The sequence below is a fragment of the Staurois parvus genome, unplaced genomic scaffold (assembly GCF_062004578.1).
Source record: "Staurois parvus isolate SC_StPar_1 unplaced genomic scaffold, SC_StPar_1.0 ptg000282l, whole genome shotgun sequence".
Taxonomy (NCBI): domain Eukaryota; kingdom Metazoa; phylum Chordata; class Amphibia; order Anura; family Ranidae; genus Staurois; species Staurois parvus.
Genome location: NW_028318078.1, coordinates 15015680 through 15039848, shown reverse-complemented (window position 1 = coordinate 15039848; position 24169 = coordinate 15015680). Strand labels below are relative to the sequence as shown.

At 42.1% G+C, this 24169-nt stretch overlaps 1 protein-coding gene across 1 annotated transcript; it reads right to left on the bottom strand.

The window, feature by feature from the left end:
* Nucleotides 1-1949: 1949 nt before the first annotated feature.
* TOB2 (transducer of ERBB2, 2) lies at nt 1950-23240 on the bottom strand. The gene is made up of 2 exons (XM_089681980.1): nt 22993-23240; nt 1950-7595 (listed from the first exon to the last, which is right to left on the bottom strand). The coding sequence occupies exon 2, from the start codon at nt 7588-7590 to the stop codon at nt 6694-6696; it is 897 nt and encodes a 298-aa protein (XP_089538106.1). The 5' UTR covers nt 7591-7595; nt 22993-23240; the 3' UTR covers nt 1950-6693.
* Between the last annotated feature and the right edge of the window lie 929 nt (nt 23241-24169).

The window sequence follows — 24169 nt, the reverse complement described above, 5'->3', positions numbered from 1 at the left end:
GAGAGTGTAAAGTCAGATTAACGTTGCACTGGAAATCATGCAACTTTGGAGTCACACAAGTATGAATGGAGTCCAATTCATTTTCAAAGATTGCAACAAAGATTCTACAGTCGAGTTTCTGTTGGATACTAACAGCTTAGACACACACACACACACACACACACACACACACACACACACTTGAAGCTTGAAAATTAAATTTCTCCACAGAGCTTGAACTGCAAATATTTTACTGTGCATGATTTGGACACAGGTTGACTTTAAAGCGGAATTCCACCCAAAAGGGGAAACCGCTTTAAAGACTGGTCCCCTGCTCCCCATTAAGGATTGGCACCTTTGGGGAGCGGCTATCCAAAATTGACAGGTACCCACTCCCACGTCCGCTGCGATTGCCAAGGCGATCAGAAGTGGAAGTTGTCCTCCCTCCCCGTAGCCTTCTATGACATGTGACAGGTCCCAGAAGACTATGGGGCCATTCAGGAAGAGCAGCGCTACTCGCGCATGTGCAGTAGGCACCCAGCTGTGAAGCTGCAAACTGTCAAAGCCGAGTGCCCACACTGAAGATGCCGGCGCCTGAAACACCAGACGGCTGGTGAAAAGGGCTGTGGGGAGGACACCGCGGGATCATGAGACAGGCGAGTGGCTTTTTTTTCCCCCCAAAAGTCAGCTACAGTTTTTGCAGATGCCAACTTATGTTTTCACAGTGCGACTGGAACTTTGTTGCTTGATGCCAGACTTCAGCACTCCTCAATCTAGCAAATAATAGAATACCACTTAAACGGTCTGCATTAAATCAATGACTAAAGCGGGCAATAGATGGTTCGAAGTTCAGCAGGGACTGGCTGGGATTCAAACCATCTATGGGCAGGTTGATTGTACCCAATTTGATTGTTGTACAGCTTGGGTACAACCAGCCTGTCAGATTTTTCATGTGATTATTGCCAGTGGCTATGTGCTTGCGTAAACTAAAATTCATTTTATCCTGAAAATATACATTTGATAAAACAGCTGAGCAAATTTTGTACTATAAAAAAGGGGAATGGAATAACCACCATTCTATTCTCCAGGATCTCTACAGTTCTAAGATATATACTGCGGGCCGACAATTCTCCTGCACCAGATCATGTATCTGGGATTTCCAAGTAGGGAGGCGATCACGCCCACTGCCCCAGCTGTGCTGTCACTCGCTACAGCACAGGTCGATCAGCGAGTTGTGGCAGATGATTTACACAGTAAACATTTTCTAGGCACACAGTTAACCCCTTAACTGCCCCTAAATGTTAATCCCTTATCAGCCAGTGTCATCAGTACAGTGACATTTTATATTTGCACTGATCACTGTATTAGTGTCACTGATGTCAGTGTCAGATTGCCCGCCGCACTATTACAGTCCCATTATAAGTTGATGAAATAAAAAAGTATATTAGCAGTTAAAATAGTGTAGTGCTAAATAGCATATTAAGTGGTTAAAATAACAAAAAAAACCAAAAAAAACCCAAATACCACAGAATTTACGGTGTGAAAAAATTTAATATAAAACTGCTCTGGTAGATAAGTGGTTAAAAGGAAACCCTTATGGAGAGGATTATGTGGCTTGACACCGCTAACCTCGTTCTGCAAACGTATAAATTAGTTCAGAACTTCTGATGTTCATACCAGTTTTGGGTCAATGACTGTGCCAAGCAACTCCCAGTTTCAGGTGGTGTCAATAACAGCTCTTATTACTCTTAGTAGGTTTCAATTAAATCTAACCCCTAAACAGTATCATAACACAAAACCACTATTTCACAGCACTTGCACTGAATCTTGAAGAATTATTCATATGATGACCAAACTGGATTTTTAGATTTACCACTATAAGAAAAAAAAATAAAAAAATAAAAAAAATTACCTTCGGCATAAAAGAAACTTCCATTTGAATAGCAACGGAAAAACAAAAAAACAAACTGTAATCTTAATATCATGCTTTTAATACAAACTTAAAAAAACTTTGGAACAATATAAACTGTACATCTGAAACTTAACACTCCATTAGGCCATCAAATATTGCACAATGTTCCAAAAGAAATTACACAAAGAAAAAAAAAAAAAAAAAAAAAAAAATCAAGTTACTTTATATTTTTTTCAGTAAATAAACTAAAAATATTCCCCCTTCCCACCCATCGACCTGCGTTAAACAAAAAAGTAAAACAAAACCTGTTATAGTGTAACATTTACAAGTCAATATTTTAATTTTTAATATAAAGATTTCTTTAATTCGCAGTTCTGTACAAGATTAGACACTGTATCCGCTTTGAGAAGAGGCAGTTTCTGGGATTTTTTTTTTTTTTTTTTTTCTTTTTACTTTTTTTGAAAAAATATTTTAAATTCCTTAGTTTTTTTTTTCTATTTTCCTTAAGAAAAAACCTGAACAGAAGTATAGCTTAAATGTACGTTAGAAATATATATTTATAATATATTCCTCACATTTTTTACAAATGTAGCAAACTTTATATTTTTTTTTTTCTTTTCTTATAAATGCAAATAAAAACTAGGAAACACATTGGAGCTAGTGTCTTTTCTTGAAAAAAAAAATATATAATATATAACATGGGAGAAAATGTGGTGTAGCATATTTAAAACATAGTAGTTTGAAACTTGTGAAGTATCAACACCTAATTAACTTCAGGAGAGTAGCACTAATTTTGGTAACTGAAGAGTATTTCTGAGAATTTAAATTTTAATACCATTGGGACTATAAATGTAGCTTGCTCTCCACAGGATTATATATCGAGGGCCTTGAACCATAATGAAATGCAGTCCAAAAAAAAAAAAAAAAAATGAAAGCGGGTCAACTGAGGAAGGGTAATCAAGCCTATATTTTAGAAGCAAGCTTAGAATCCAGAAAAGATGCCAAGCACTTTTCATAATATATATACCTCATTTAAGTAAACGATTTGTTTAAAAAAGGTGTGTTATATGGATATTTTCTATATCATGCATACAAAAGGTTCATTCACCCAGGAATTTAACAATACATACAGGCTACTTAACAAGACTCAAAAGGCTAGTGAAACGGTCTTGGGTGCAAATTGATTATTAAAATAAGACTAACAGCATAGCAAAGCTACATTTTTGAGGAATGTGAATGCTATCAAAAGATTAGAAAATTAAATTATGCTAACTGCAGCAAAATGCTTCATTTACAATCCAGTGTTTTCCCCATTTTAACAGTAATAAAGCACCTTGTAATATTTTATTATTTTCTCCCTTACTTGTAACCTTTTTGTTTTTAAATTACCCAACTGTTGCAAGACAAATACTGAAAATCTTTCCAGGGTCATACTAAATGGAAAAATAATTTAAGAATTGACGAAGCAACAAGAGGGAACATCAAGGACTACTATTTTTCAACTTTCACCAGTACTAGTTACAAGTAACCGATTCTACATAAAACATTTGAGAACCCCCCCCCCCCCCCTCCTGAATGCTTCTTATGTACCGACCTCTGAAAATTATGAAATCTATATTTGTTAATATTTATACCTATACAAAATCAAAAAAAATACAACAGTCAAATTCTCAGCAAATGTTGCCAAAAAATTTGAGCAATAATTTTATAAAGCGCACAAGAGTGGGGGGGATGAAAGAAAAAAGAAAATCATTCTATTACAGAAAACATTTTTCAGGTCTCTCCTCTCTTGAAAAAAGTTAAGAAAAAAAAAATGTTACATTAGATTGTGCTTTACTATGTTTTCAAACATACGGTTTACTAAATTTACTGATCCATGATGAAACCATAATACCATAGAAAAGGACTGGGAAAAAAAAAAAACCCCATACCCAAAACATGGTTGGCTTTGCACTTGGCAGATAGCATAAAAGAGGGGGAAGAAAATGGCCTTAAATATTGATACGCACATCTGTGGTATATCTTTTTTGTGTTGATACACTCCTGTCTTAAACATCCATAATCATTTTAACCGATGTTGCAAAAAAATGCAAGACTAAATTTCTCTGTAATTTCACGGAAATCAAACATTTACCAGTCTAGCCCACAAAACTAAGAGTCATTATCAAATACTTTCTAGAGAGAGTAATCTAGAATACCTTCTGTAATGGTTGGAAAAAGGGGTGCTCTCTTCAGTTTTCATTTTTGTGTAGACACTAGTATTTTGGTGCATCTATATTCAGAATACCCGATTGTCTATTTAAGAAATAATATAAAAAAAAAAAAAAAATAATAGGGGAGAGAACGCGCGCCCCACATTATAGCCTAATTCAGCTGAATGTATGTAGATATTAACAGGTAAACAGCAGGTACATCTTATTGTAATAGTTTTATGGCCATGAAACCATCACTGATAACAGGGGAGAAAATAAGGAGTGACAAGTACCCATTACACATGTATTAGTTATATAGATCTCAACATATATAACTAGATAAAAGTGATTGATGCCCCACATGACCTGCATTTTGCATTAGACCATCAAATTGATGAAGTGAATGTTCAAAATAAGTGATAAAAGGGGTAGAGTTTAAAAAAAAAAAAAAAAAAAAAAAAAAAAAAAAAGGGGGTGGGGGGGGAAATTGCTACACATTGTTTACAACTGGAAAAATAAGTGCAAATTTAATATGTACTCAATATAAAAAGGAGGTCTGTATAAAGTATGCAGAAAAAGACACTGCCATAGTGGTAGTATGGGGGTTTATGTGCAGTAACCAGAATCTGCACCAAGTTCCACAAAGATTGCTGCTTATGGCTCTGGTGGCCTTCTAGAACAGCTTATGTACAACATACAGAGGTGAACGTTGATATTAATACAGTTAAATATGTAAACTGGGCTTACAGGTTGATGCAGCACTGCCTTACATAGGTGTAGTCCAAATGAATGCAAATGAGAAACCCATTACATATATTTCCTGGTGACAAATCAACTGGAAAAGCAAGTGGAAGGTGTCTCCTTGCATTTAAGCAAAAGTGCATTTGAGAGTGGCAAGGCTGAAAAAGAAAAGGACCTTTAGTCTTAAGTACTAAACAGTAATTCTTTTTATTTTTGAAATCCAACATGGACATTGGCCATCTACCTCAGAAGAAAACAGTTAACCTTCACTGTTGGTCTTAAGGACACCTTTAGTAACGATGGATTTTGCATTCATTGAGAGGCTGGGCTATAATTTTTTTTTATTTTTTGTTAAATATATAATTTTCATTACTGATCCTTACAATGCATATCCCAAAGTTGTCTTAGAAAATAAAATAAATAAAAAAATGGATTTATAAACAGCTTTAAAAATATAGATATAATATAAAACTTTTGTTAATATATTATATTTATCCAATGTCATTATTTCAGCCACGCTGGCCTATTTTTGACAAGGAATAGAATATGTTTGCTATACCTAAATATGCCTTCTGTATTAAGAGGTCAGAAAGTAGAAGGAAAAAAAAAATACCACCACAATGTGATCTTACAACAAAAGACACTGTCAAGCTTGTTGTAAGGGGCTCAGGCGATTTCTTATAATACTGCTAGAAGAGCAAAGAAAAAGATCTACTTTAAATTTCACCTTAAAAAGTGCAGATAAGTGGAGCTCCCAATTCTTCATTGGTGCCCATTAGGCATCCATAGTGGGAGATGAAATATTTTTGCTTTGTGTTGAATTTTCATGTAGATATAGCACAACTATTTTAGCATGCCCTCTATTAGTAAAATACAAAATAAAACTCTACATATAATCTGCAATGTCTCACCGTGCCCCAACAAGCCAAATATCAAACTCCTAATCATTCCAAACATAGTGCATTATACTGATCTACCATTTTATAGATCAACTTTAGAACACTGATGGCCAAGTATAGCCCAATCATCTTTGCTGAAATTAAACGTCTCCTGCTTTTGGGCATACTGGAACTTTTTGATAAAACATGGATCAGATCCCTTTACAGCTTGACCACCTTTGTTACAAAATGATCAAACTGATGGAGACAATGTAGAATACAGTACTGAGGACACTGTATTTTACTTTTGTCTTGCAGCAGACTTACTAGAATTGACCGTGCAGTGCTTTTAAGTAAAACTCTAAAAGGAATACAAAGATAGAAGACAAAAGTTTTGAAGACTATAAAGAGGCGAGGAGTAATAGTGCGAATAGATAAGTGTTGGAGAATTGCAAGGAAAAAAAAAAGAAAAAAAAAGAAAGTCTTTTCTCTCAGGTCTCAGTTGTTCTTCCTGGCTGGCAGAAGAGGATCTTAAAAAGACTAGCTGCAAAATGTACGAGTCATTTTTTTGTGTGACAACCCTGTGGTAGGGTCATTGTTGTTGATATGGTGGTGCAGACAGTCAAGAGCCTTCAGTCTTATTTTCCTTCCTCCTTAGGGCACATAAAGGGGAAACAATTCCCAAAACATTTCTACTTCTTCTGATGCATCCAATGACGAAGGTAAAAAAATAAAGAAACTGACTAGATATCCATATACTCTCCATATTTATATATATATATATTTTTTAATATATATGCATTTTCTTGTAAAAAGATGAGAACTTCACAAGCGTCCAGTAGCAATGCAGTCTAAAGTACATGGTTTCCCAGTAAATAGCTGTGTCACCATTGTTTTAATTTTATAAATCAAAATTAATTTTTATTTTTCTTCTTTTCAAAAGAAAAAAAAATATATTATGGGAGGAGGTTATAGAAATTCTTCAATAAATTTAATTAGCCAAGACAACAGGCTGGAAAGGCTGGCTTGGATAAGGAAGGCTGAAGTTCAATCCATCCACAAAAGGGGATTTATCATTGAATAGACTGCTCCCAGTGTTGAATGGAGTAGCAAACTGGCCTGGGCTTGGTAGATTCTGGCTATCACCATCATAGAAAAGCCCTGGTGGTCCACTGAAGACAAACTCCTTGGCATTTGGAGAAAGCTGGGATGGAGCTCCCTGGGCTGAGCTGAAGTTTAACGAATGCATTGACAGAGACAGACCCTTGTGCTTTGCCAGGTTATTGGTGGGTGATCGTGCCATGCGCTGGCCTCCTTTCTTCATCTTAGTTGAGCCAAATTTGGTAGCTGCAAAGGTGGCAGTTGTGAAGGTAATGGGCTGGGTGGCACGAGGGATAAAAGTTGGGCTCGGCGACTGACCAAAGGATGGAGATGGCGAGTTTGACAGTGAGGTCTCTTGGTTAGTGATTGGGATAAATGCTTGTGCTTCAGGATTGAAGCTACTCTTTATCTCTTTGTCCAGCTCAGTGCTGCTTTCCACATCTTCCAAGTACAATACTTTAACGGTTCCTTTCTCTCCAATTTGGTAAGACACTTCAAATGGATCAATCCACACACTAAGTTCTTCTGGTACATTTGCTCTTACATCGTCTATGTCAAGCCCACTCCTGCGTGCTGCTTGCTCAACTACCGGATCCACAGTTTCCCCAATGTGAACACAGCGATAGCCAGAGCCCTTCAGAGGTTTTTCTGGGTACCAGTGCCCTTCGTATTTGCCTTTCAAAAGCCTCTCCAACTCTTCTCCAAACAGGTCAGCTCTTCTTCTTGGAAGCTTATTATACAGATATGAAATAATAAAATTCAGGGCGACCTTAATCTCCAGATGCATATTCTCTGAGGACAGGAAAACAAAAAAAATATATAAAATAGTATATTACACAAAACGGAGTTATTAATTTACATATTTAAAATCACAAGACAGATTTAAAACAATACCTATGTAATTCTGATTTAATTGGATCAATTATATAAATTTTCACCAACACACAAAAAGGAAGCCATAAAAAAAAAAAAAGTAATCATTACATAAAAAGGTATGTTTGGTTAATAAATAACAAACATTCACACATTTTTAAAGAACTTCAAGGAAAAAATTAAAACTACACTTGCAATGAGGCAAACGCTCGTTTTTGTCTGGGGTAGGCTTTGAATGCAGTTTCTACTTCCTGTATCTCTAGCTCCTGCAAGGCTCCATCCTCTGTGCAGCTGGTCCCCCGAAATCACTTCTCTTTGGCACTCTTTGGCGATAGTTGCTACTCTCATCACAATCCTGATTTGTAATCAAGAATGTCAAGGGGCCATTCATATCCCAGAGAGCCTAAGGCAGAGGTGAGAACTGCCTGCTGGAAAAGTGAGGGATAAGGCAGTAAAGCCTGCATTTAAAGTTGCCCAGACAAGAAAGAACTTTACCTTTGCAATGTTGGAAGAGAGGGTCTACTGCCAGGGTCATTTTATTTTTCCTTGGAGTTCAGCTTTAAAAGGGTTTCTAGATCATATAAATATAGTAATATATATATACACATCATAGTAAATAAGAGTTTTTCATTTCCAATCACATGCAAGCAGAATTCCTGTTTTGTGCTGCAATTTTTTTTTCTCCTTTCTTTATTTCACACAATTAGGCAAAGTACACAGCCTCTCCTTATTCATGTAGTTGAGGAAAGTTTACGTTGCCCAGTGCAAATAGTTTACATCTGTAATTGACCTTTAACAAGGTCCGTCCTGACGCCAACTCTACATCCTCTCTGTATTGTGCCTTTTGGGGGAAAAAAAGCAAACAAACAAACCAAAAGACCACATATATACCCATATGCTGCAGCTCTGGTATGATGCTGCAGCTGTCCCCCACCTGCTCTAACCCTGAGAACTGCACAATCACATGGACACTGAACGCTCAGTTCACCATCTTCTCAGAGCTGTCAATCACAGCTCTCAACCCTGACCCTCCAACATTCACTGGAACGCCAGCCTAGAGTGAAGGTGCACGCAGCTAGCTTCAGCTCTCAGCTACGTGTTGAGAGGCAGAGCCAGCTGTCAGGCAGCTGGGTGGTTCCTGACAATGTAGTTGGGATCGGACATCAAGCAAAATTAAGAATTAAGTGCACTCCTGTGACCCAGAAGAGAAGCAACAGCAAAAAAAAAAAAAAAAAAAAAAAAAAGATTTGGCCTTACTTCTCTTAACATTCTGAGGGAGTAAGGTGTTCTGTTCTCAGGAAAACAGCTAAGTATGTATTGGTAGAACCCTACAGGAAAGTGGACACTTGTAGGGGCAGGTTTAATCTGATCATTATAATAGAAGAACACAAAGTAATATAGTGTTTTTTTTTTAGGATGCAAAAGAGATATGCAAGTCAAGATAAATAAAATGAATGTTAAGTAGTAAAGGAGGATAGGCAATGGTCTATAACTATAGTACGTAGTAAATAATAGTATTTAAAATTTATTCTGAGATAAGAATTAGGGATCTTGAGTTATTCAGAACCCAGCGGTCAGTGATGGACCAATGAGCTGGGGGGGAAGATTCTCTGTCCCACAGATGAACGTCACAATGGGGCGGAAATGCTGAACACAAGTTCATCACTAATAATAATAATAAAGCAAGTTTTACATTTTCCCTCCCAGACTTCTAACATCACGATTGTCAGGTTCCATAGCAATGGCACCATAGGCAGCAGCAGAAAAATGCAGTCGTACAGTGGAACTGCACTGCATCTGAGCACCACAAACCGAAAATGCCATTTAATTCATTGGTAATATTCAAAAGCAACTCACCTATCCATACATGTCTCCATTGCTTTATTTTGTTGAGAATTAATTTTGAAACACCCCTGGCAGTGGCCATCTTGAGTATAGGCAGATAATTCATGTAGAAATTACTTCCTGGAATCCATATGCCCTTAGCTCAGGCATTGGCTGAGCAGAGAACCCTCCCCTCCTGAAAGCTCCTGGGATGTATGACACCACTTGAAAGTTTAATATATAATTTCCTATCCATTTACTAAGGCTAGCAGCATAAGTCCTCATGCACACTGGATGTATTTACAGCGGCTGCTTTTGACGTTTTTTTCTACAGCCAGTAAACTTCCCAGCATGTTATCCTATGTGTTCATGCACACACAGGCTTTAATTAGCATGTTTTGGCAGGGGCACTTTTAGTTGAAAAAAAAAAACCAAAAAAAAAAAAACCCCCAGAACTAGTGGGTTTCTAGAGGAGTTTTTTTAGCTCTAACAAATGCTCGAACGCTGGTAAACAGAAAAACGCAGCAAACTAGTGTTTTGAGCGAAAACATTTTTTGTGTAAAAAAACACTAAAAAGTGGAAACGCTAACTGCTAAAGAAAAACAAAAAACAAAAAAAACCTTGAGTTTTTAACGCAACTTTACACAGCTAATGTTACCAGCGTTATTAAAAACGCCCCGTGTGCATGGAGCCCAAGGATTAAAAATAGTCAATGTTGATGGAGAGAATGAAGTTCCGCTTTAAGTACAGCCCATGCATGAGAAATAAGAGTAGGGTAAAGTCTGCCAATAATACGCAGGGAACATACACAGTAAACAATATCATGGTGGAGACACTCAGACATGTGCTGCTGCCATTCCAAAAATGGATAAGTAGCCACTCCAGGCACATGCCAATTACCTGCCCCCAGGCTCCTGAGCTGGAACTGCAGTGGCCACTCTCAGTGCAGCACGTTCCACTCCAGTAGTGGAGGTTGCAGTCAGGCCTGCACTGCTCCGATCTGCACACACCACCCACTGAGATTTTGTCCTCCGGCAACCTTAACACCTATGCACTCCACAATGGTTTGCCTATGGATAGGAACCTTCCCACTCAAAACGCCCCCCCCCCCATGACCACTGCATGAACCTAACACCTACTGCATACATCAAACCCATCTTGCTGCATGCACCCAATACCGGTTTCAGCACTTCACCCAACACCTCCTCCACTGCTCCCATTGCATGCGTGTTGACACCCTCTGTACATACTACTGCATGCATGTTGGCAGTCAGCTATCCACCACAGCACCCAAAACACAAACAATCTCCATTTACCCACAGCACCCAACTCCCAGTTCACTATACATGACCCACTGCCCTTCCCTATCCAATGCACACCATCATGCCCTACATACCTGAGACCCACTCTGTGTACCTTTATATAATACACCCCTGTTCTCCTTATCATATTACTATCCTCTGTTCCCAAATCTCATTTCTTTACCCCTCTGCTCCACCCCACAACCTGTACATCTCCCCCTCACTGCTATCATCTCCCTACTATTGCTCTCTTTACCTCCCCAAAATGCCTCTTCCACTCCTCCTTCTCATTTTCCTCTCCTCCATTCCCTATATCCCTCTGCCCCTCCCAAACAATTGTATATTGTGTCCTCACTGCTTCCTTCGCCCCTCTATGGCACCCACCACCTCCTCCTATCACTCCACTCTCCCACTGACCCCAACACCTCCACTAGTAGTTTCTCACGCTCCTGCACATCCCGCTCCCATGCCACCTTTCTCACCCTTGTCCCCCGCGGTTATGAGGAGGAGATCTCCCTGAATCCTGGCCCTCCACCACCTCCCTCACCCGCACAAAACCCTCCCACCTCCACATCCTACTGCAACCCCCACAACTTAGTATCTGTCCCCCTGCTCCCTAAAATCTCCCCCCCGTTTTCATGTGCACTCCTGAACGCCCGATCGGTGTGCAACAAGCTTACCGCCATCCACGACCTCTGTTTCCCGCTCCCTCAACCTCCTAGCGATCACGGAAACCTGGATCCAGCCCACTGACTCTACCTCCCCTGCTGCACTCTCCTACGGAGGTCTCACCTGGACCCACTCACCCAGGCCTAGCAGTCGTAAAGGTGGGGGGGTTGGTCTGCTCCTGTCACCGCAGAGCACCTTCCGAGTCCTCCCAAACCCCCATCCCTATCCTTTTCCTCCTTCGAGGCCCACTGCGTCCGACTATTCTCCCCAACCCCCCTGAAGATTGCTGTGATATACCGGCCTCCTGGATCCATACCCCGCTTCCTGGATGACTTCTCCTCCTGGCTACCCTTCTTCCTCTCCTCTGAGCTACCCACCATCATCCTTGGGGATTTCAACATCCCTGTCAACCTCGACAACCCGGACACAGCCCGTCTCCTCCACCTAACCTCCTCCTTTGCACTTGCACAGTGCATACAATCCACCACCCACTCCGACGGAAATATCCTCGACCTTGTCTTCTCCAACCGCTGCGCTCCCCACAACCTCACTAACACCCCCTTCCCTCTCTCTGACCACAACCTGATCACCTTCTCTATCTCCTCGTCCTCCAACGCCTACCCCTCCAAATGTCACACTACTACCAGCCGTAACCTCCGCAACCTTAACCCTGCCTCCCTCCACTCTGCAGCTGATCAACTCCACGACCGCATCCTCCCCCTGTCCTGCCCCGACTTGGCTTTGACCGCCTACAACAATGCGCTCTCAACAGCCCTTGACTCACTAGCGCCTTTAACCACACGCAACATCAGACCCCGACCGCTCCAGCCCTGGCAGACTGATCACACCAAAACCCTCAAACGACAAAGTCGTGCCCTGGAGCGACTATGGCGCAAAACCAAATCCCAACAAGCCTTCACCCGCTACAAATCTGCCTTCCACACCTACACCTCCTCCCTCCATGCTGCCAAACAGGCCTACTTCTTGACCCTCATCAAGGCCCTCTCCTCTAATCCTCGCCGACTCTTCTCTGCCTTCAACTCTCTACTCTCTCCACCCCCCCCCTCCACCCAGTACATCACTCACTGCCATGGAGATTGCCAATCACTTCAAAAACAAGATTGACACAATTCGCAAGGACATTGCCGCAACTCACACACCCTCTCAACCCGTCCCCTCTCACACAGCTACCCCCTTATCCCCCCTCCCCCTCGACATAACCCGCAGGGACTTCGTCGCTGCTCAAACTCTCTCCAACCCCCTTCACCCTCACTCAGCTACCCCCTCATCACCCCTCTCCCATGGCCCCACCACTGCTCTGACCTCCTCTTCCACCCCAACCTACATTCCTCATACTGAAGCTCCCCCCACACTCCGCACCTTTGACCTTACTACCATTGAGGAAGTCTCCAAGATCCTCTCTGATGCCCGCCTCACCACCTGCCCCCTCGACCCTATCCCCTCACAACTCCTACGACCTTCCTCCTCCTCCATCCTATGCTCCCTCACCCACATCTTCAATCTCTCCCTCTCCTCAGGCACTTTCCCCTCCCCTCTGAAACATGCACACATCACCCCCATACTTAAAAAGCCCTCCCTGGACCCCAATGACCCGAACAACCTCAGACCCATCTCCCTGCTCCCATTTACATCTAAACTCCTCGAGCGCCTAGTCTACACCCGCCTATGCTCTCACCTCAACGACAACAACCTCCTCGATCCCCTACAGTCTGGCTTCCGTCCCCTACACTCTGGCTTCCGTCCCCTACACTCCACCGAAACCGCCTTACTCAAACTCTCCAACGGCCTGCTAACCGCCAAAGCTAATGGCCACTATTCAGTGCTCCTACTCCTTGACCTCTCTGCGGCCTTCGACACAGTCGAACACCCCCTCCTCCTCAAAAAACTACACTCCCTCGGCCTCAGAGACTCTGCTCTCTCCTGGCTCTCATCCTACCTGTCACAACGCTCCTTCAGCGTTACCTATAATGCTACCACCTCCCCCCACTCCCCCTCTCTGTTGGGGTCCCTCAAGGCTCTGTCCTTGGGCCCCTTCTCTTCTCCATCTATACCTCCTCCCTTGGCCAACTCATACACTCTCACGGCTTCAACTACCACCTCTATGCCGACGACACACAAATCTATCTCTCAACCCCCCACCTCACCCCCTTGCTCTCAGCCCGAATCACACACCTACTGAGCGACATATCAGACTGGATGTCGCTCCACTTCCTTAAATTGAACCTCTCCAAAACCGAGTTTCTTGTCTTCCCCCCAGCCCGGACACCACCCCCCATTGATTTCTCCGTCACATCCAACAACGCCACCATCAAACCCGCCCTGCAGGCCAGAGTACTGGGTGTCATTCTGGACTCCAACCTATCCTTCCAGCCCCAAGTCCAATCTTTAACAAACTCGTGCAGACTCCACCTCCGCAACATCGCCAAAATCCGCACGTTCCTAACCCCAGAAACCACTAAAACAGCTCATCCACTCTCTCATCATATCACGACTCGACTACAGCAACTCCCTCCTCACTGGCCTGCCTCGCCGCTGGCTATCCCCGCTTCAGTCCATCCTGAATACAGCTGCCAGACTCATTCACCTTTCTAACCGCTCTGTCTCCGCCACCCCCCTCTGCCAATCCCTCCACTGGCTTCCGATTGCGCAACGGATCAAATTCAAAATCCTAACACTGACGTACAAAGCTGTCCACCATACTGCCCCGAACTACATCACTGACCTAATATCCAAGTACCGCCCAGCACGCACACTCCGCTCCTCACAAGACCTCCTTCTCTCTAGTTCCCTGGTCTCCTCCTCCCATGCCCGCCTCCAGGACTTCTCCAGGGTGTTACCCATCCTCTGGAACTCCCTGCCCCAACCCATCAGATTATCACCTACTCTCCTCTCCTTTAGGCGCACCCTGAAAACCCATCTCTTCAGGGAAGCCTACCCCACCCCCTGCTAACTTGCCGACCTCCTCCACTCTTCCTACCACCCCATCCCCCACAGCTATCTCCTCCTGTGCCACCACCCCCTCCCTCCTAGATTGTAAGCTCGAAAGAGCAGGGCCCTCGAACCCCTCGTGTATCACATTGTATTGGTATTGTTCTGTCCCCCTTTGTAATGTACAGCGCTGAGCGAACTATTGGCGCTTTATAAATACTGTATAATAATAATAATAATGCCCTTCATAGCAAATGCTCCGACACCTTCCCCTTCTTGCCACCACACCCAATTCTGCCCTTTCCTACTATAGACACACACACACACACACACACACACACACACACACACACACCTTCCTTTTCTGCTCTCATCGCTGCGTGCAACATCCAGCCATCTTTTCTCAGTACTGAACCTACACCCCCCCTCCGAACACTGCATGTGACCAACATTCTGCTCCCTTTAGAGCATGGGTGCTCAACCTGTGGCCCTCCAGGTGTTGTGAAACTACAAGTCCCATGAGGCATTGCAAGGCTGACAGTTACAAGCATGACTCCCAAAAGCAGAGGCATGATGGGACTTGTAGTTCCGCAACACCTGGAGGGCCACAGGTTGGGCACCCATTCTTTAGAGCAATGGACAGCTCCCACTCAGGACTACACTTATCCAACCTCCTCCACACTCAACATCCCCTTCACACAGTTCTGACTGCTGCACCTGACATCCCTCCCTCCCTTCAGAACTGTACCCAACACCCCCGCAACCACCACTGCATGCACCTAAACACCCCACTCAACACCACACCTGAAATACATACACTCACACTGCAGCTAAAGCTGGCCATACACTACACACATGCCATCACACTGCACTGCCATGGCCTTTTGCCTTTAAGAGGGAATATTTAACTTCCTGCATTCCTGCCCTCAACTTACTCATTCCTATAAAAGGTTTCAAGATGGAGCCTCTCTACAACTTTTAATATCTTCTGGCTAGTGGGCAAGTGTGCTAGGACATTTTTGTATGGTGTCTTTCTGTGAAAAGCCCTCTCCATGTGCACCTTACTTTGGAAAGCTAGTTTTAACCACTTCCACACCGCTCAATAGAAGAAACAGCACTCATGGCTTCTGCTGTCAATCACCGGGTCCTGGCAAGTGACTGCCAAGTATCTCCGAAAGAGGCGAGATCTGTGTATAAAAACACAGATTTCTCCACTGTTAGCTCCCGCACACTGCATAGCAGAGCCATACAAAGCAGTGTGCTTACAGAAGAAAAGCACTCACACAGCATACTGTGAAACAGCACACAGTTAACCCTTTGATCGCCCCACATGTTAACCCCTTCCTGCCCAGTGCCATTAGTACAGTGTCAGTGCCATTTATTAGAAACTGATCACTGTATTAGTGTCACTGCGGATGTCAGTGACACCAAATCAGTTCCCCCCAGTGTCAGAATGCCCTCCGCAGTCCAGCTATAAGTTGCTGATCACTGCCATTACTAGTAAATAAAATGCCAGTATATATACACCGCCATTTGTAAATGCTATAACTTTCATGTAAACCAATTAATTTACATTTATTGGGATTTTTTTTTCTGCAAAGAAATGTAGCAGGATACATTTTCACCTAAATTTATGACAAAATTTGATTTAATTTTTTTTTTTTTACTTGACATGTATAATAGCAAAAAATAAATATTGTTTTTTTTCCTCAAAATTGTTGGCCTTTGTTTATAGCGCAAAAAAAAAAAAAAGAAACAAAAAAAACACACGCACAGGCAATCAAATGCCACCGAAAGAAAGCTCTATTTGTGAGGGGAAAAAAAAAAAAAAAAAAAAGACAGAAATTTGGATGCAGCATTGCATGATTGCGCAAGTTTCAGTTATAAGTAATGCAGCGCCATTACTGCAAAAAAATGGCCTTAGGAGGACAAGTGGTTAAACTGATTGGGACAGTTGTCATTTTGAGTTTTTATCCCACTGCACCCATCACCTCCTCTCCCCCATACAATTGGATGTACCCAACATGCCAAGTAGCATTCCTAACACACTCAGCATCTTTAGCAGAGCACAAAAACACAATCTCCCACCACCACTGAAAAGCAAGACCCTGGTTTTAAACACTGCACCTAACATCCCTTCCCCTGCTTTCACTATTGCAAGCAACAAATTGAGTAAAAAGCAGCCCCCCTGCCCCCACTCTCTGCACTGCACCCAAGGCTGCCTGCATACTAGGTGTTTAGCCCATGTGTGTCCAATCTCTGCATTTTAGTGCACTATCCAGCTCTGCTGCCTGCAGCCTGTCAAAAGTCTAAAAAAAAAACAAAAAAAAAAAAAACCACCAAACACTGCAGCTGAACACCGTACCAAGTGGTACTCAACCTTACTAGTTCTGGAACAACCACTTTTCCTCGTATTCTATAAACAAGGAATATCTGCACTGCATTTTGCAACTAAAGAGGGAACATAATGCTTACTGAATATTAATAACACATCTATTCTGTTTAATATGGAAATCATGGTAAAAGTCAATAATAAAAAATACAGACACACAACCTCTGTGTTTTCATTAGGAACCATCCTTTGTAGTTTCACAGCAACCAGATCTATGGTATGCAAACCTTTCAATCCAAATTGTTTGATATTTTCATTGTATCTAAACTACTGAGCCCCATCTGGGCATAGGTTAAAACATTTCAAATACATTTTTCTTGAGGTGAAAACAAGAAAAAGCTGGCATGACGGAAATATATAGTTTATTTGGTGGGTGAATTTGTGATACATCAACCACTTATTTCTTCAATTTGATGTTTTTTAACATGCAGATAAAAAAAACTGAATGGGGATTTCCTAAAATTCACAATTAAGATAGACAAAACTGTGGGGAGAGTCAAAACGTAAACGCTAAATACAATATAAAATTCAGGTTAAACCTATACAGGGGGAAGAAGAATAAAAGATTTTTAAAATTAGATCAATGTCAGCAGGAATGAGACTTTTGCAAAAGATATCTGAACAGAGATCATACAGCATTAAAAGTGTGTGCGCGCGCGCACACACACACACACACACACACACACACACACACACACACACACACACACACACACACACACACACACACACACACACACACACACACACACACACACACACACACCTCCCTTCATTCTATAAAAGATACACAAGAACAAGACAGGCAAAGCTGACATTCAAACGTGACAGAACATTCAAGCTTCTCTCTACCCCTTTATTCACACAATTGGTCAAAACCCTGTCATTTCTGTTTGGTATTCATGTAAATATGGAAAAATATATATAAAAAAAAAATATTACCTGTATGAGAATATTTATTCAGGATAGTGGTCTATAAAAGAATGAAAGTTCTGAGTCTAACTGGCTGATATGGGGCAAGAAACCATCATGAAAGCCATCTAGATAATTAACACCCATTATTTCCTCTGTCAGGTTCTAGAAATACTACCCATTGATACAGTGCCAGGTCTAGGCCTAAGCAGAGTGTCACAAGCACATCCAAAGCTGAATACAAATAATGACTACCGTGTACACAAAAACACAGCTAGACAAGGCAATAGTCTCTTATAAATAAAGCAAAAGGTTTGAAAGGAGTGCAGGAGTTTCCACAGATCAGCATCACCATTCAAGAATCTGAAAGGTGATGTTTGTGAAAAGCAGGCCCAATAAATGAATTCTTTAAACTGACATTTAACAGCAAGTGCCATTTCCAAACATATTCTCTGCAATGTCCTATGTGCATTTACCAGATGGTTAAATTCAGGTTTTTGAAATACCTTTCAAAATTACTAATTTTACAGATAAGGTTGCAGACTTGCAGGTCTGAGAAACAAAATGTCCAATGCTAAAAAGCCCACAAAGCACTAAATGACATGGTAGAGTGTGCTTTGAAAGGGAAGGTGAATCTTATCTTTAGGTCTGTAGAACTTGAATGAGCTGTCAACTCCCCCTGGAGAAAGTGGTCCCCCTATGAGGGCCCTCAGAAATGAGAAAAAGGAGATCAGCTTGGCTAAGACGTTGGAGCTGTGAGACAGATTCAGACAGCACAAACCATGTCCAGATAGTGGAGAATCTTTTTTGGATGTTGTGGAGCAAGATATGGATGTGGGTTAACAATGTCATAGTTAATATGGAGGGAAAGAACCACCTTGGGGGGGGGGGGGGGGGGGGAGAAAAAAAAAAAGGGAGGCCTTAGGCCTCAAGACAACCTTGCCTATGAAACCTTAAGGATTCTTTAGAGAATAAGGAGGCCAACTCAGAAACTCGCCTCACTGAAATGATGGCAACAATGACTTAAATCTTGTGAGTAAGAGTAGACAAAAGGAATATCCATGATCGGTTCAACGGGCAGTTTTTAAAGAACTGGTAGACCAAAAAAAGCCAAGATTCATTGGGGTGGAAACACTGAAGAACGTGGAGGAATAATGCGCATGACACTTTGAAGAAGGGCTTTCACTAAAGGAAGCAGTCTTTGAAAGAGAAACACTAGGGCAGAGACTTGTCCCTTGATGGTACTGAAGGCCAGTTGTTGGGGAAAGTCAGGAGTCACCCCAGGGAGTACTTCCTGGGATGGAAATTCCTTGCTTTGTACCATTAGAAATACACTTTCCAGGTTGCAGGAAATTTTACTGGTTTGGGACTTTATAGACAACCCAGGCTGACTGGTGACCTTAGGTATTGCCAATGCCCATTGTTCCTTGAAAGGCAAGTGTGCACTGTGTCAACAAGGACCAAAATGGTATTTTTAGGCTTTGGAATTAGGTCAGTAGAAGGAGACTACTCAGGTACCAAGCCATCAAAACACATTCCTTTTTATATATTTATCCTTAGCCAAGGATGGGTTAGCATCCTAGCCAGAGAGTGTGGTCCAGGTTCAGCCTTCGAACCTATGTTGAAAATTTGCAGAAACTGCAAAATAAGCCTGAATAGCTCTTCAGCAAATGAAGGATCTGTTAGCGGATCGTAAGCTGGCAAGGCCTGCTGCCCTTGCACTCATGATCTATTTATATGTGCAAATGTGGGATATTCCACAAGGTGTACTCACAAGAACACTGCAGATCAGAAGGGTTAATACTGTCTGCAGATCTGTCACAGGAGGCAGCAGGGAACACAAGTAAACATCCTGGAGGAACATGGGGAGGTTTAGGAGATGGAGAGAGAGACTGAGCTAGTCCACGTGCGCTCCAGAAAACATAGCATGCCTAGTAGGGGTGCATGGGCAATGAGCCCAGTTTAAATGGTACTAATAAAAAAACATTTGCCTCCTCTGGCTGCCCATTAGATTCAGAATGTATTGCAGTTGGCGCTTCTGTGTTAACCCCGTTTTGGGACTTGAGCAGTGAAGTATCCCCACACCCTTAAGGGCAACACCTCATTTACTACCATAGTCCCCACCAAGTAGATTGGACATAGTAGGCAGGATCCACAAAACATGTCCCATTTAAAAACAACCATGGCCCCTCTGATGGACATACTCCCTAAAGCAGTATTCAGGAACAGAGTTTCACCAGATATAAGCAGCTTGAATCTGTAAAGCAAGTTTTTCACTAGCACATGTTATACCAAGGCTAGGTCAGCATTCTCAGCAGAATCAAGTGCTCTAAGAACACACTGCAGGTAAGCCCAATTTCTTCTATGCAATGGGGCCAAAGTAAAGCCTCCAAAGCTATGCCAATAGCTGATCCAAGAAAGCTGTAAAGTGAGCCCTTGGAAAAATAGGGGATAGCTCTCAGAAGAAAGATGTTTTTTGTTCAGTTAGGATACCCTAGTATTCCTATGGTTGCTGAAACTCTTAGGCACATCATCAAGAGCTGTTCAGCCACAGTAAACAAACTGCAGGTAAGCAGCTTTGGTGCCATAAACAAAATTAGTTCTTAACTGCATAATCGTTTTCCCTTAAAGTGTATTTATGGTCAAAATGTAATATATTCATTTCCACATTGCATTTCAAATATTTCTAGCCTACCCTATTAATCTAAATGATCTTTAAGTTTGTAAAATTTACTTTGTGAAGATCCCCACATTTTTTTAATTGAATTCTGGGACAGGTATTTACTATGGCCTGTAAGTAGGCACAGCTGTGGCACACATTTCACAGAGCCTTCTGAATTACAGAGGTGATAAGGGGAGAAGTTACAGGAGGCAGAGTATGAATCACTGCTTGCAGTCAGCAAGGTACCATGGGACATGTAGTCCTTAGAAACTGAAAGTGAACAGCAGAGAAGAAGCTGCATAGCATGCAGGGAATCCAGAAAATTGTGGAAAGAGATGACCTGCAGACAGGAAAAACTCACAACATGGAAGGAGGATTTTCAAAAATAATTGTTTGTATTACTAATACAAATACTGTATAAATTGAAAGTATATGCTGAAACCATAGAACCGCTTTAAAGTAGAACTCCAGACTAAGACTATTTAGGTTTTTCCTGATATTCTACTTTAAGTGCAAAACAAAAACCATGGAGAAATATAAAAAAAAAAAAAACACAAAAAGGAAGAAGGGGGGCGTAATCAGTCAATTCTTAGGAATATGTAACGTAACCCGGTGTAGTGGCTGGTATACTAGAAAACAAAAGTAAAATCTGTATTCTTAAAAATGCCTAGAGCTTGAGTGGCACCACTGCTTCCCCTAACAATATTTAACAGTGTAAAAAGGTTAAAGAAAAGATCAGATTTTATGTGCACTGCCAACGTCTCATAAAAGGTCACATTCATTATGGGTTACAGCATTTGCAGGAATGGCTCAAGCCTTCACTCGCATACTAAAAAGAGCACAAAGACAGCAGAGAGTTAAAACAACAAGAAAAACATTCTAGATGGAGCTGTCAGGCGGGTGTGGAGGAGCCCAACCAATCACCAGCCGCCTCTTCTACATGTTTAAAGGGCTGGTGCAGCTGACATTAAATGGCTGTTTACACATTAAACAAGGTGAGAGGGAGGAGGCCAATAACCTTGTACTCTGAGATCTGTTTTCCAAGCAAATGCCCCTTTTTTGTTCGTCCACCCACACCAAGCTAGTCGATTAAAAAGATTTGTAACAGGCTGCATGTTTAAATTACCGATTCAGATGTGTGCCTCTATTTTTGTGATGGAGAGAGGGGAGATGTGGATTTTTCCATTAGCAAGTAACCACTTGTAAAAAAATGAATAAATAAATAATTGTATTATATGCCAACATGACAGCAAGAGCTTCTTACTCATCATGTTGACAAAAGTGGTTATTTTAGAATAGTTAAGGGTTGGGAGAGAAAAAAAAAAAGGGAAGGGAGAGCTGCCTTGACGTGCTGTTGAAAATTCGAAAGAAATAAAAAAAATCTTAGTGAACCCTGGTTATGTAGTGGTCGATCCATGTTGTAAAGCAGTAAAGATGTCTGCCTCTTCCCGACACCCCATCCCCCCCCCCCCACATCATCATGTGTTACACCAAAGACATACATCTGATATCTGAGCAGCTGTTATTACAAAACATACAAAATGGTAGCCAAAACCTGGACAACTCCTTCTTACGTACAAAACACCACGTCTGTAAGTAGTTATTATACCTTTGTGTTTAGTCGAAGATATCTTTTTATAACATTTCATAAATCGTGGAATACACTGAGAATGTGATCTTAGGGAACATCATGCTCCATGTATGGTAAACAAGAAAAAATAAAATACAAAATCTAATTCAAAAAGAAAAAAATGACATATAAAAAAAAGGAGCAGATAAATCTATAATCTAGATTATAAAACACGGCCAACAAACCCTTCTGAGGCCTTGGGTATGGTTTTGTGAGAGTCAGCTGCTCCCTTATAGGCAGCCATATTAGATTCCAAACATGGAGCAAACACACACACTAGACTACTACACACCGAATCTACAAACTGATCATTAGGATCGATGGATGATCAGGTCATTATCATTAGGATTGATGCATCTGGAGCCATCAAAAGGATCTATAGAAACATAATCCCAAACTATAAACATATGGCAGCAGGGATCCCCAGCATATAAAGCTCCATGCAGCCTTATGAGGTTTTCTATGGGGCCAGAATGCAGATGACACAGATGAAGTCTGATTTTTATAATCACTACTAATGACCTGAAGGTGATGTGCCCACCGATTGGAGCGATCGCCCAAATGGGGTGATCGGTTACCTCCATTGGTGAAAATAGGCAGACCTTGCTCTCTTAGCTGGTTTTATTGTCCCTGTGATGGGTAGACTTTAGGTAAGTGTCCATATCCAGCTACTTTAGTAGAGAAGTGACAGATGGAGGCTAGGAGTCCACCATGACAGCTCCTACTAACCATTGGTAATATTCTGCCCTCCCGCACCTCTCCTGACCACCTTTTACTTCCACAACCAGAAAAATAACTGTTTTCAGCCCTGACAAGTGAAGAGTTCATTCCCCATAGAGACCAATATGGCCGATTATGAAGGAAAACAACATATTAATATCTAGTGTCACGTCACCGGCCGCACCTAGCACACTCTCCTTTCCCCAGAACCCCCTCACACCCCAACATTGCCCTGTACTCCAGTAAACAAGTCTTACTTGGTCGGTAGTTGTGTCAGATTCCTGGTGCTGGGTTTGGCTGTGCTTTGGGAGAAACAGGAGGAGGTGGACAAAGTGCTTGAACGTATTCTCCGTGAGTGTCCCCCCGATATTGTTTGGGTGCTACTTAGGGGTTCGAGCGTCCGCTGGGATCCCGCTACCTCCCTCCTCCTGGCCCAAAGTGAGGGAAGTCAGGAGAAAACTTTCACCCTTAGCAACCCTGCGGAGGGATCTCCCATTCACACACCCAGGGTGCTGCGGCTCGGAAAGGAGTGCCGGATCTATATCCAGCCGCTTCCCCTGCAAGGTTAACTGTTTCATTGCTGCACTGTAGGGCCTGGAAATAGGAAAGTGGAGAAATGCAGCAGCAATCATCACTTCTATAAAGATGAACTATGACCTGTCGTACGATCCCAGGCTGGAGGAACCGAGTCTTCTTGCCTAAAGAACATTATATGTTTCAATCAATTATCTTAAATGCAGTTTTGGTGCTTTTTCTGGATATTATTATACAGGATTTATATAGCGCCAACAATTTGCGAAGTGCTTTACAAAATGAAGGCAGACATTCCAGTCACAATACAATTTGGTACAAGAGGAAACAGAGGGCCCGGCTCATTAGGGCTTACAATCTAGGACCAGTCATATCAAAAGCCTTCCTGTGCCACAACAGATCTGAATAGAAATACATGTGCTTCCCATAATGTGACATGATACACTGAGGCCACATAACAGCTAATAAAGTGGAACTGAATGGAACCCCCATTGGATGGATTTCCCTTCACTTCCTGTCCCACAGCCACAACAGGAAGTGAGAAGAAATCCCTCGCCTCCCTCTGCTGGTCACCTAAACTAGTGTATCCGTTGGAAATACATGTGCTTCCCATAATGTGACATGATATACAGAGGCCACCATAACAGCTAATAAAGTGGAACTGAATGGAACCCCCATTGGAGGGATTTCCCTTCACTTCCTGTCCCACAGCCACAACAGGAAGTGAGAAGAAATCCCTCGCCTCCCTCTGCTGGTCACCTAAACTAGTGTATCCGTTGGAAGAGTTCCCCTTTATTCCATCTATGATTACCACTCACAGTTTGGAATTTTCTTTCACTTTCGCTGATAATGCACAAAGAGAAAAGGTGAATCTCCCTAAGCCGTGGTTAATATCTGTGCTCT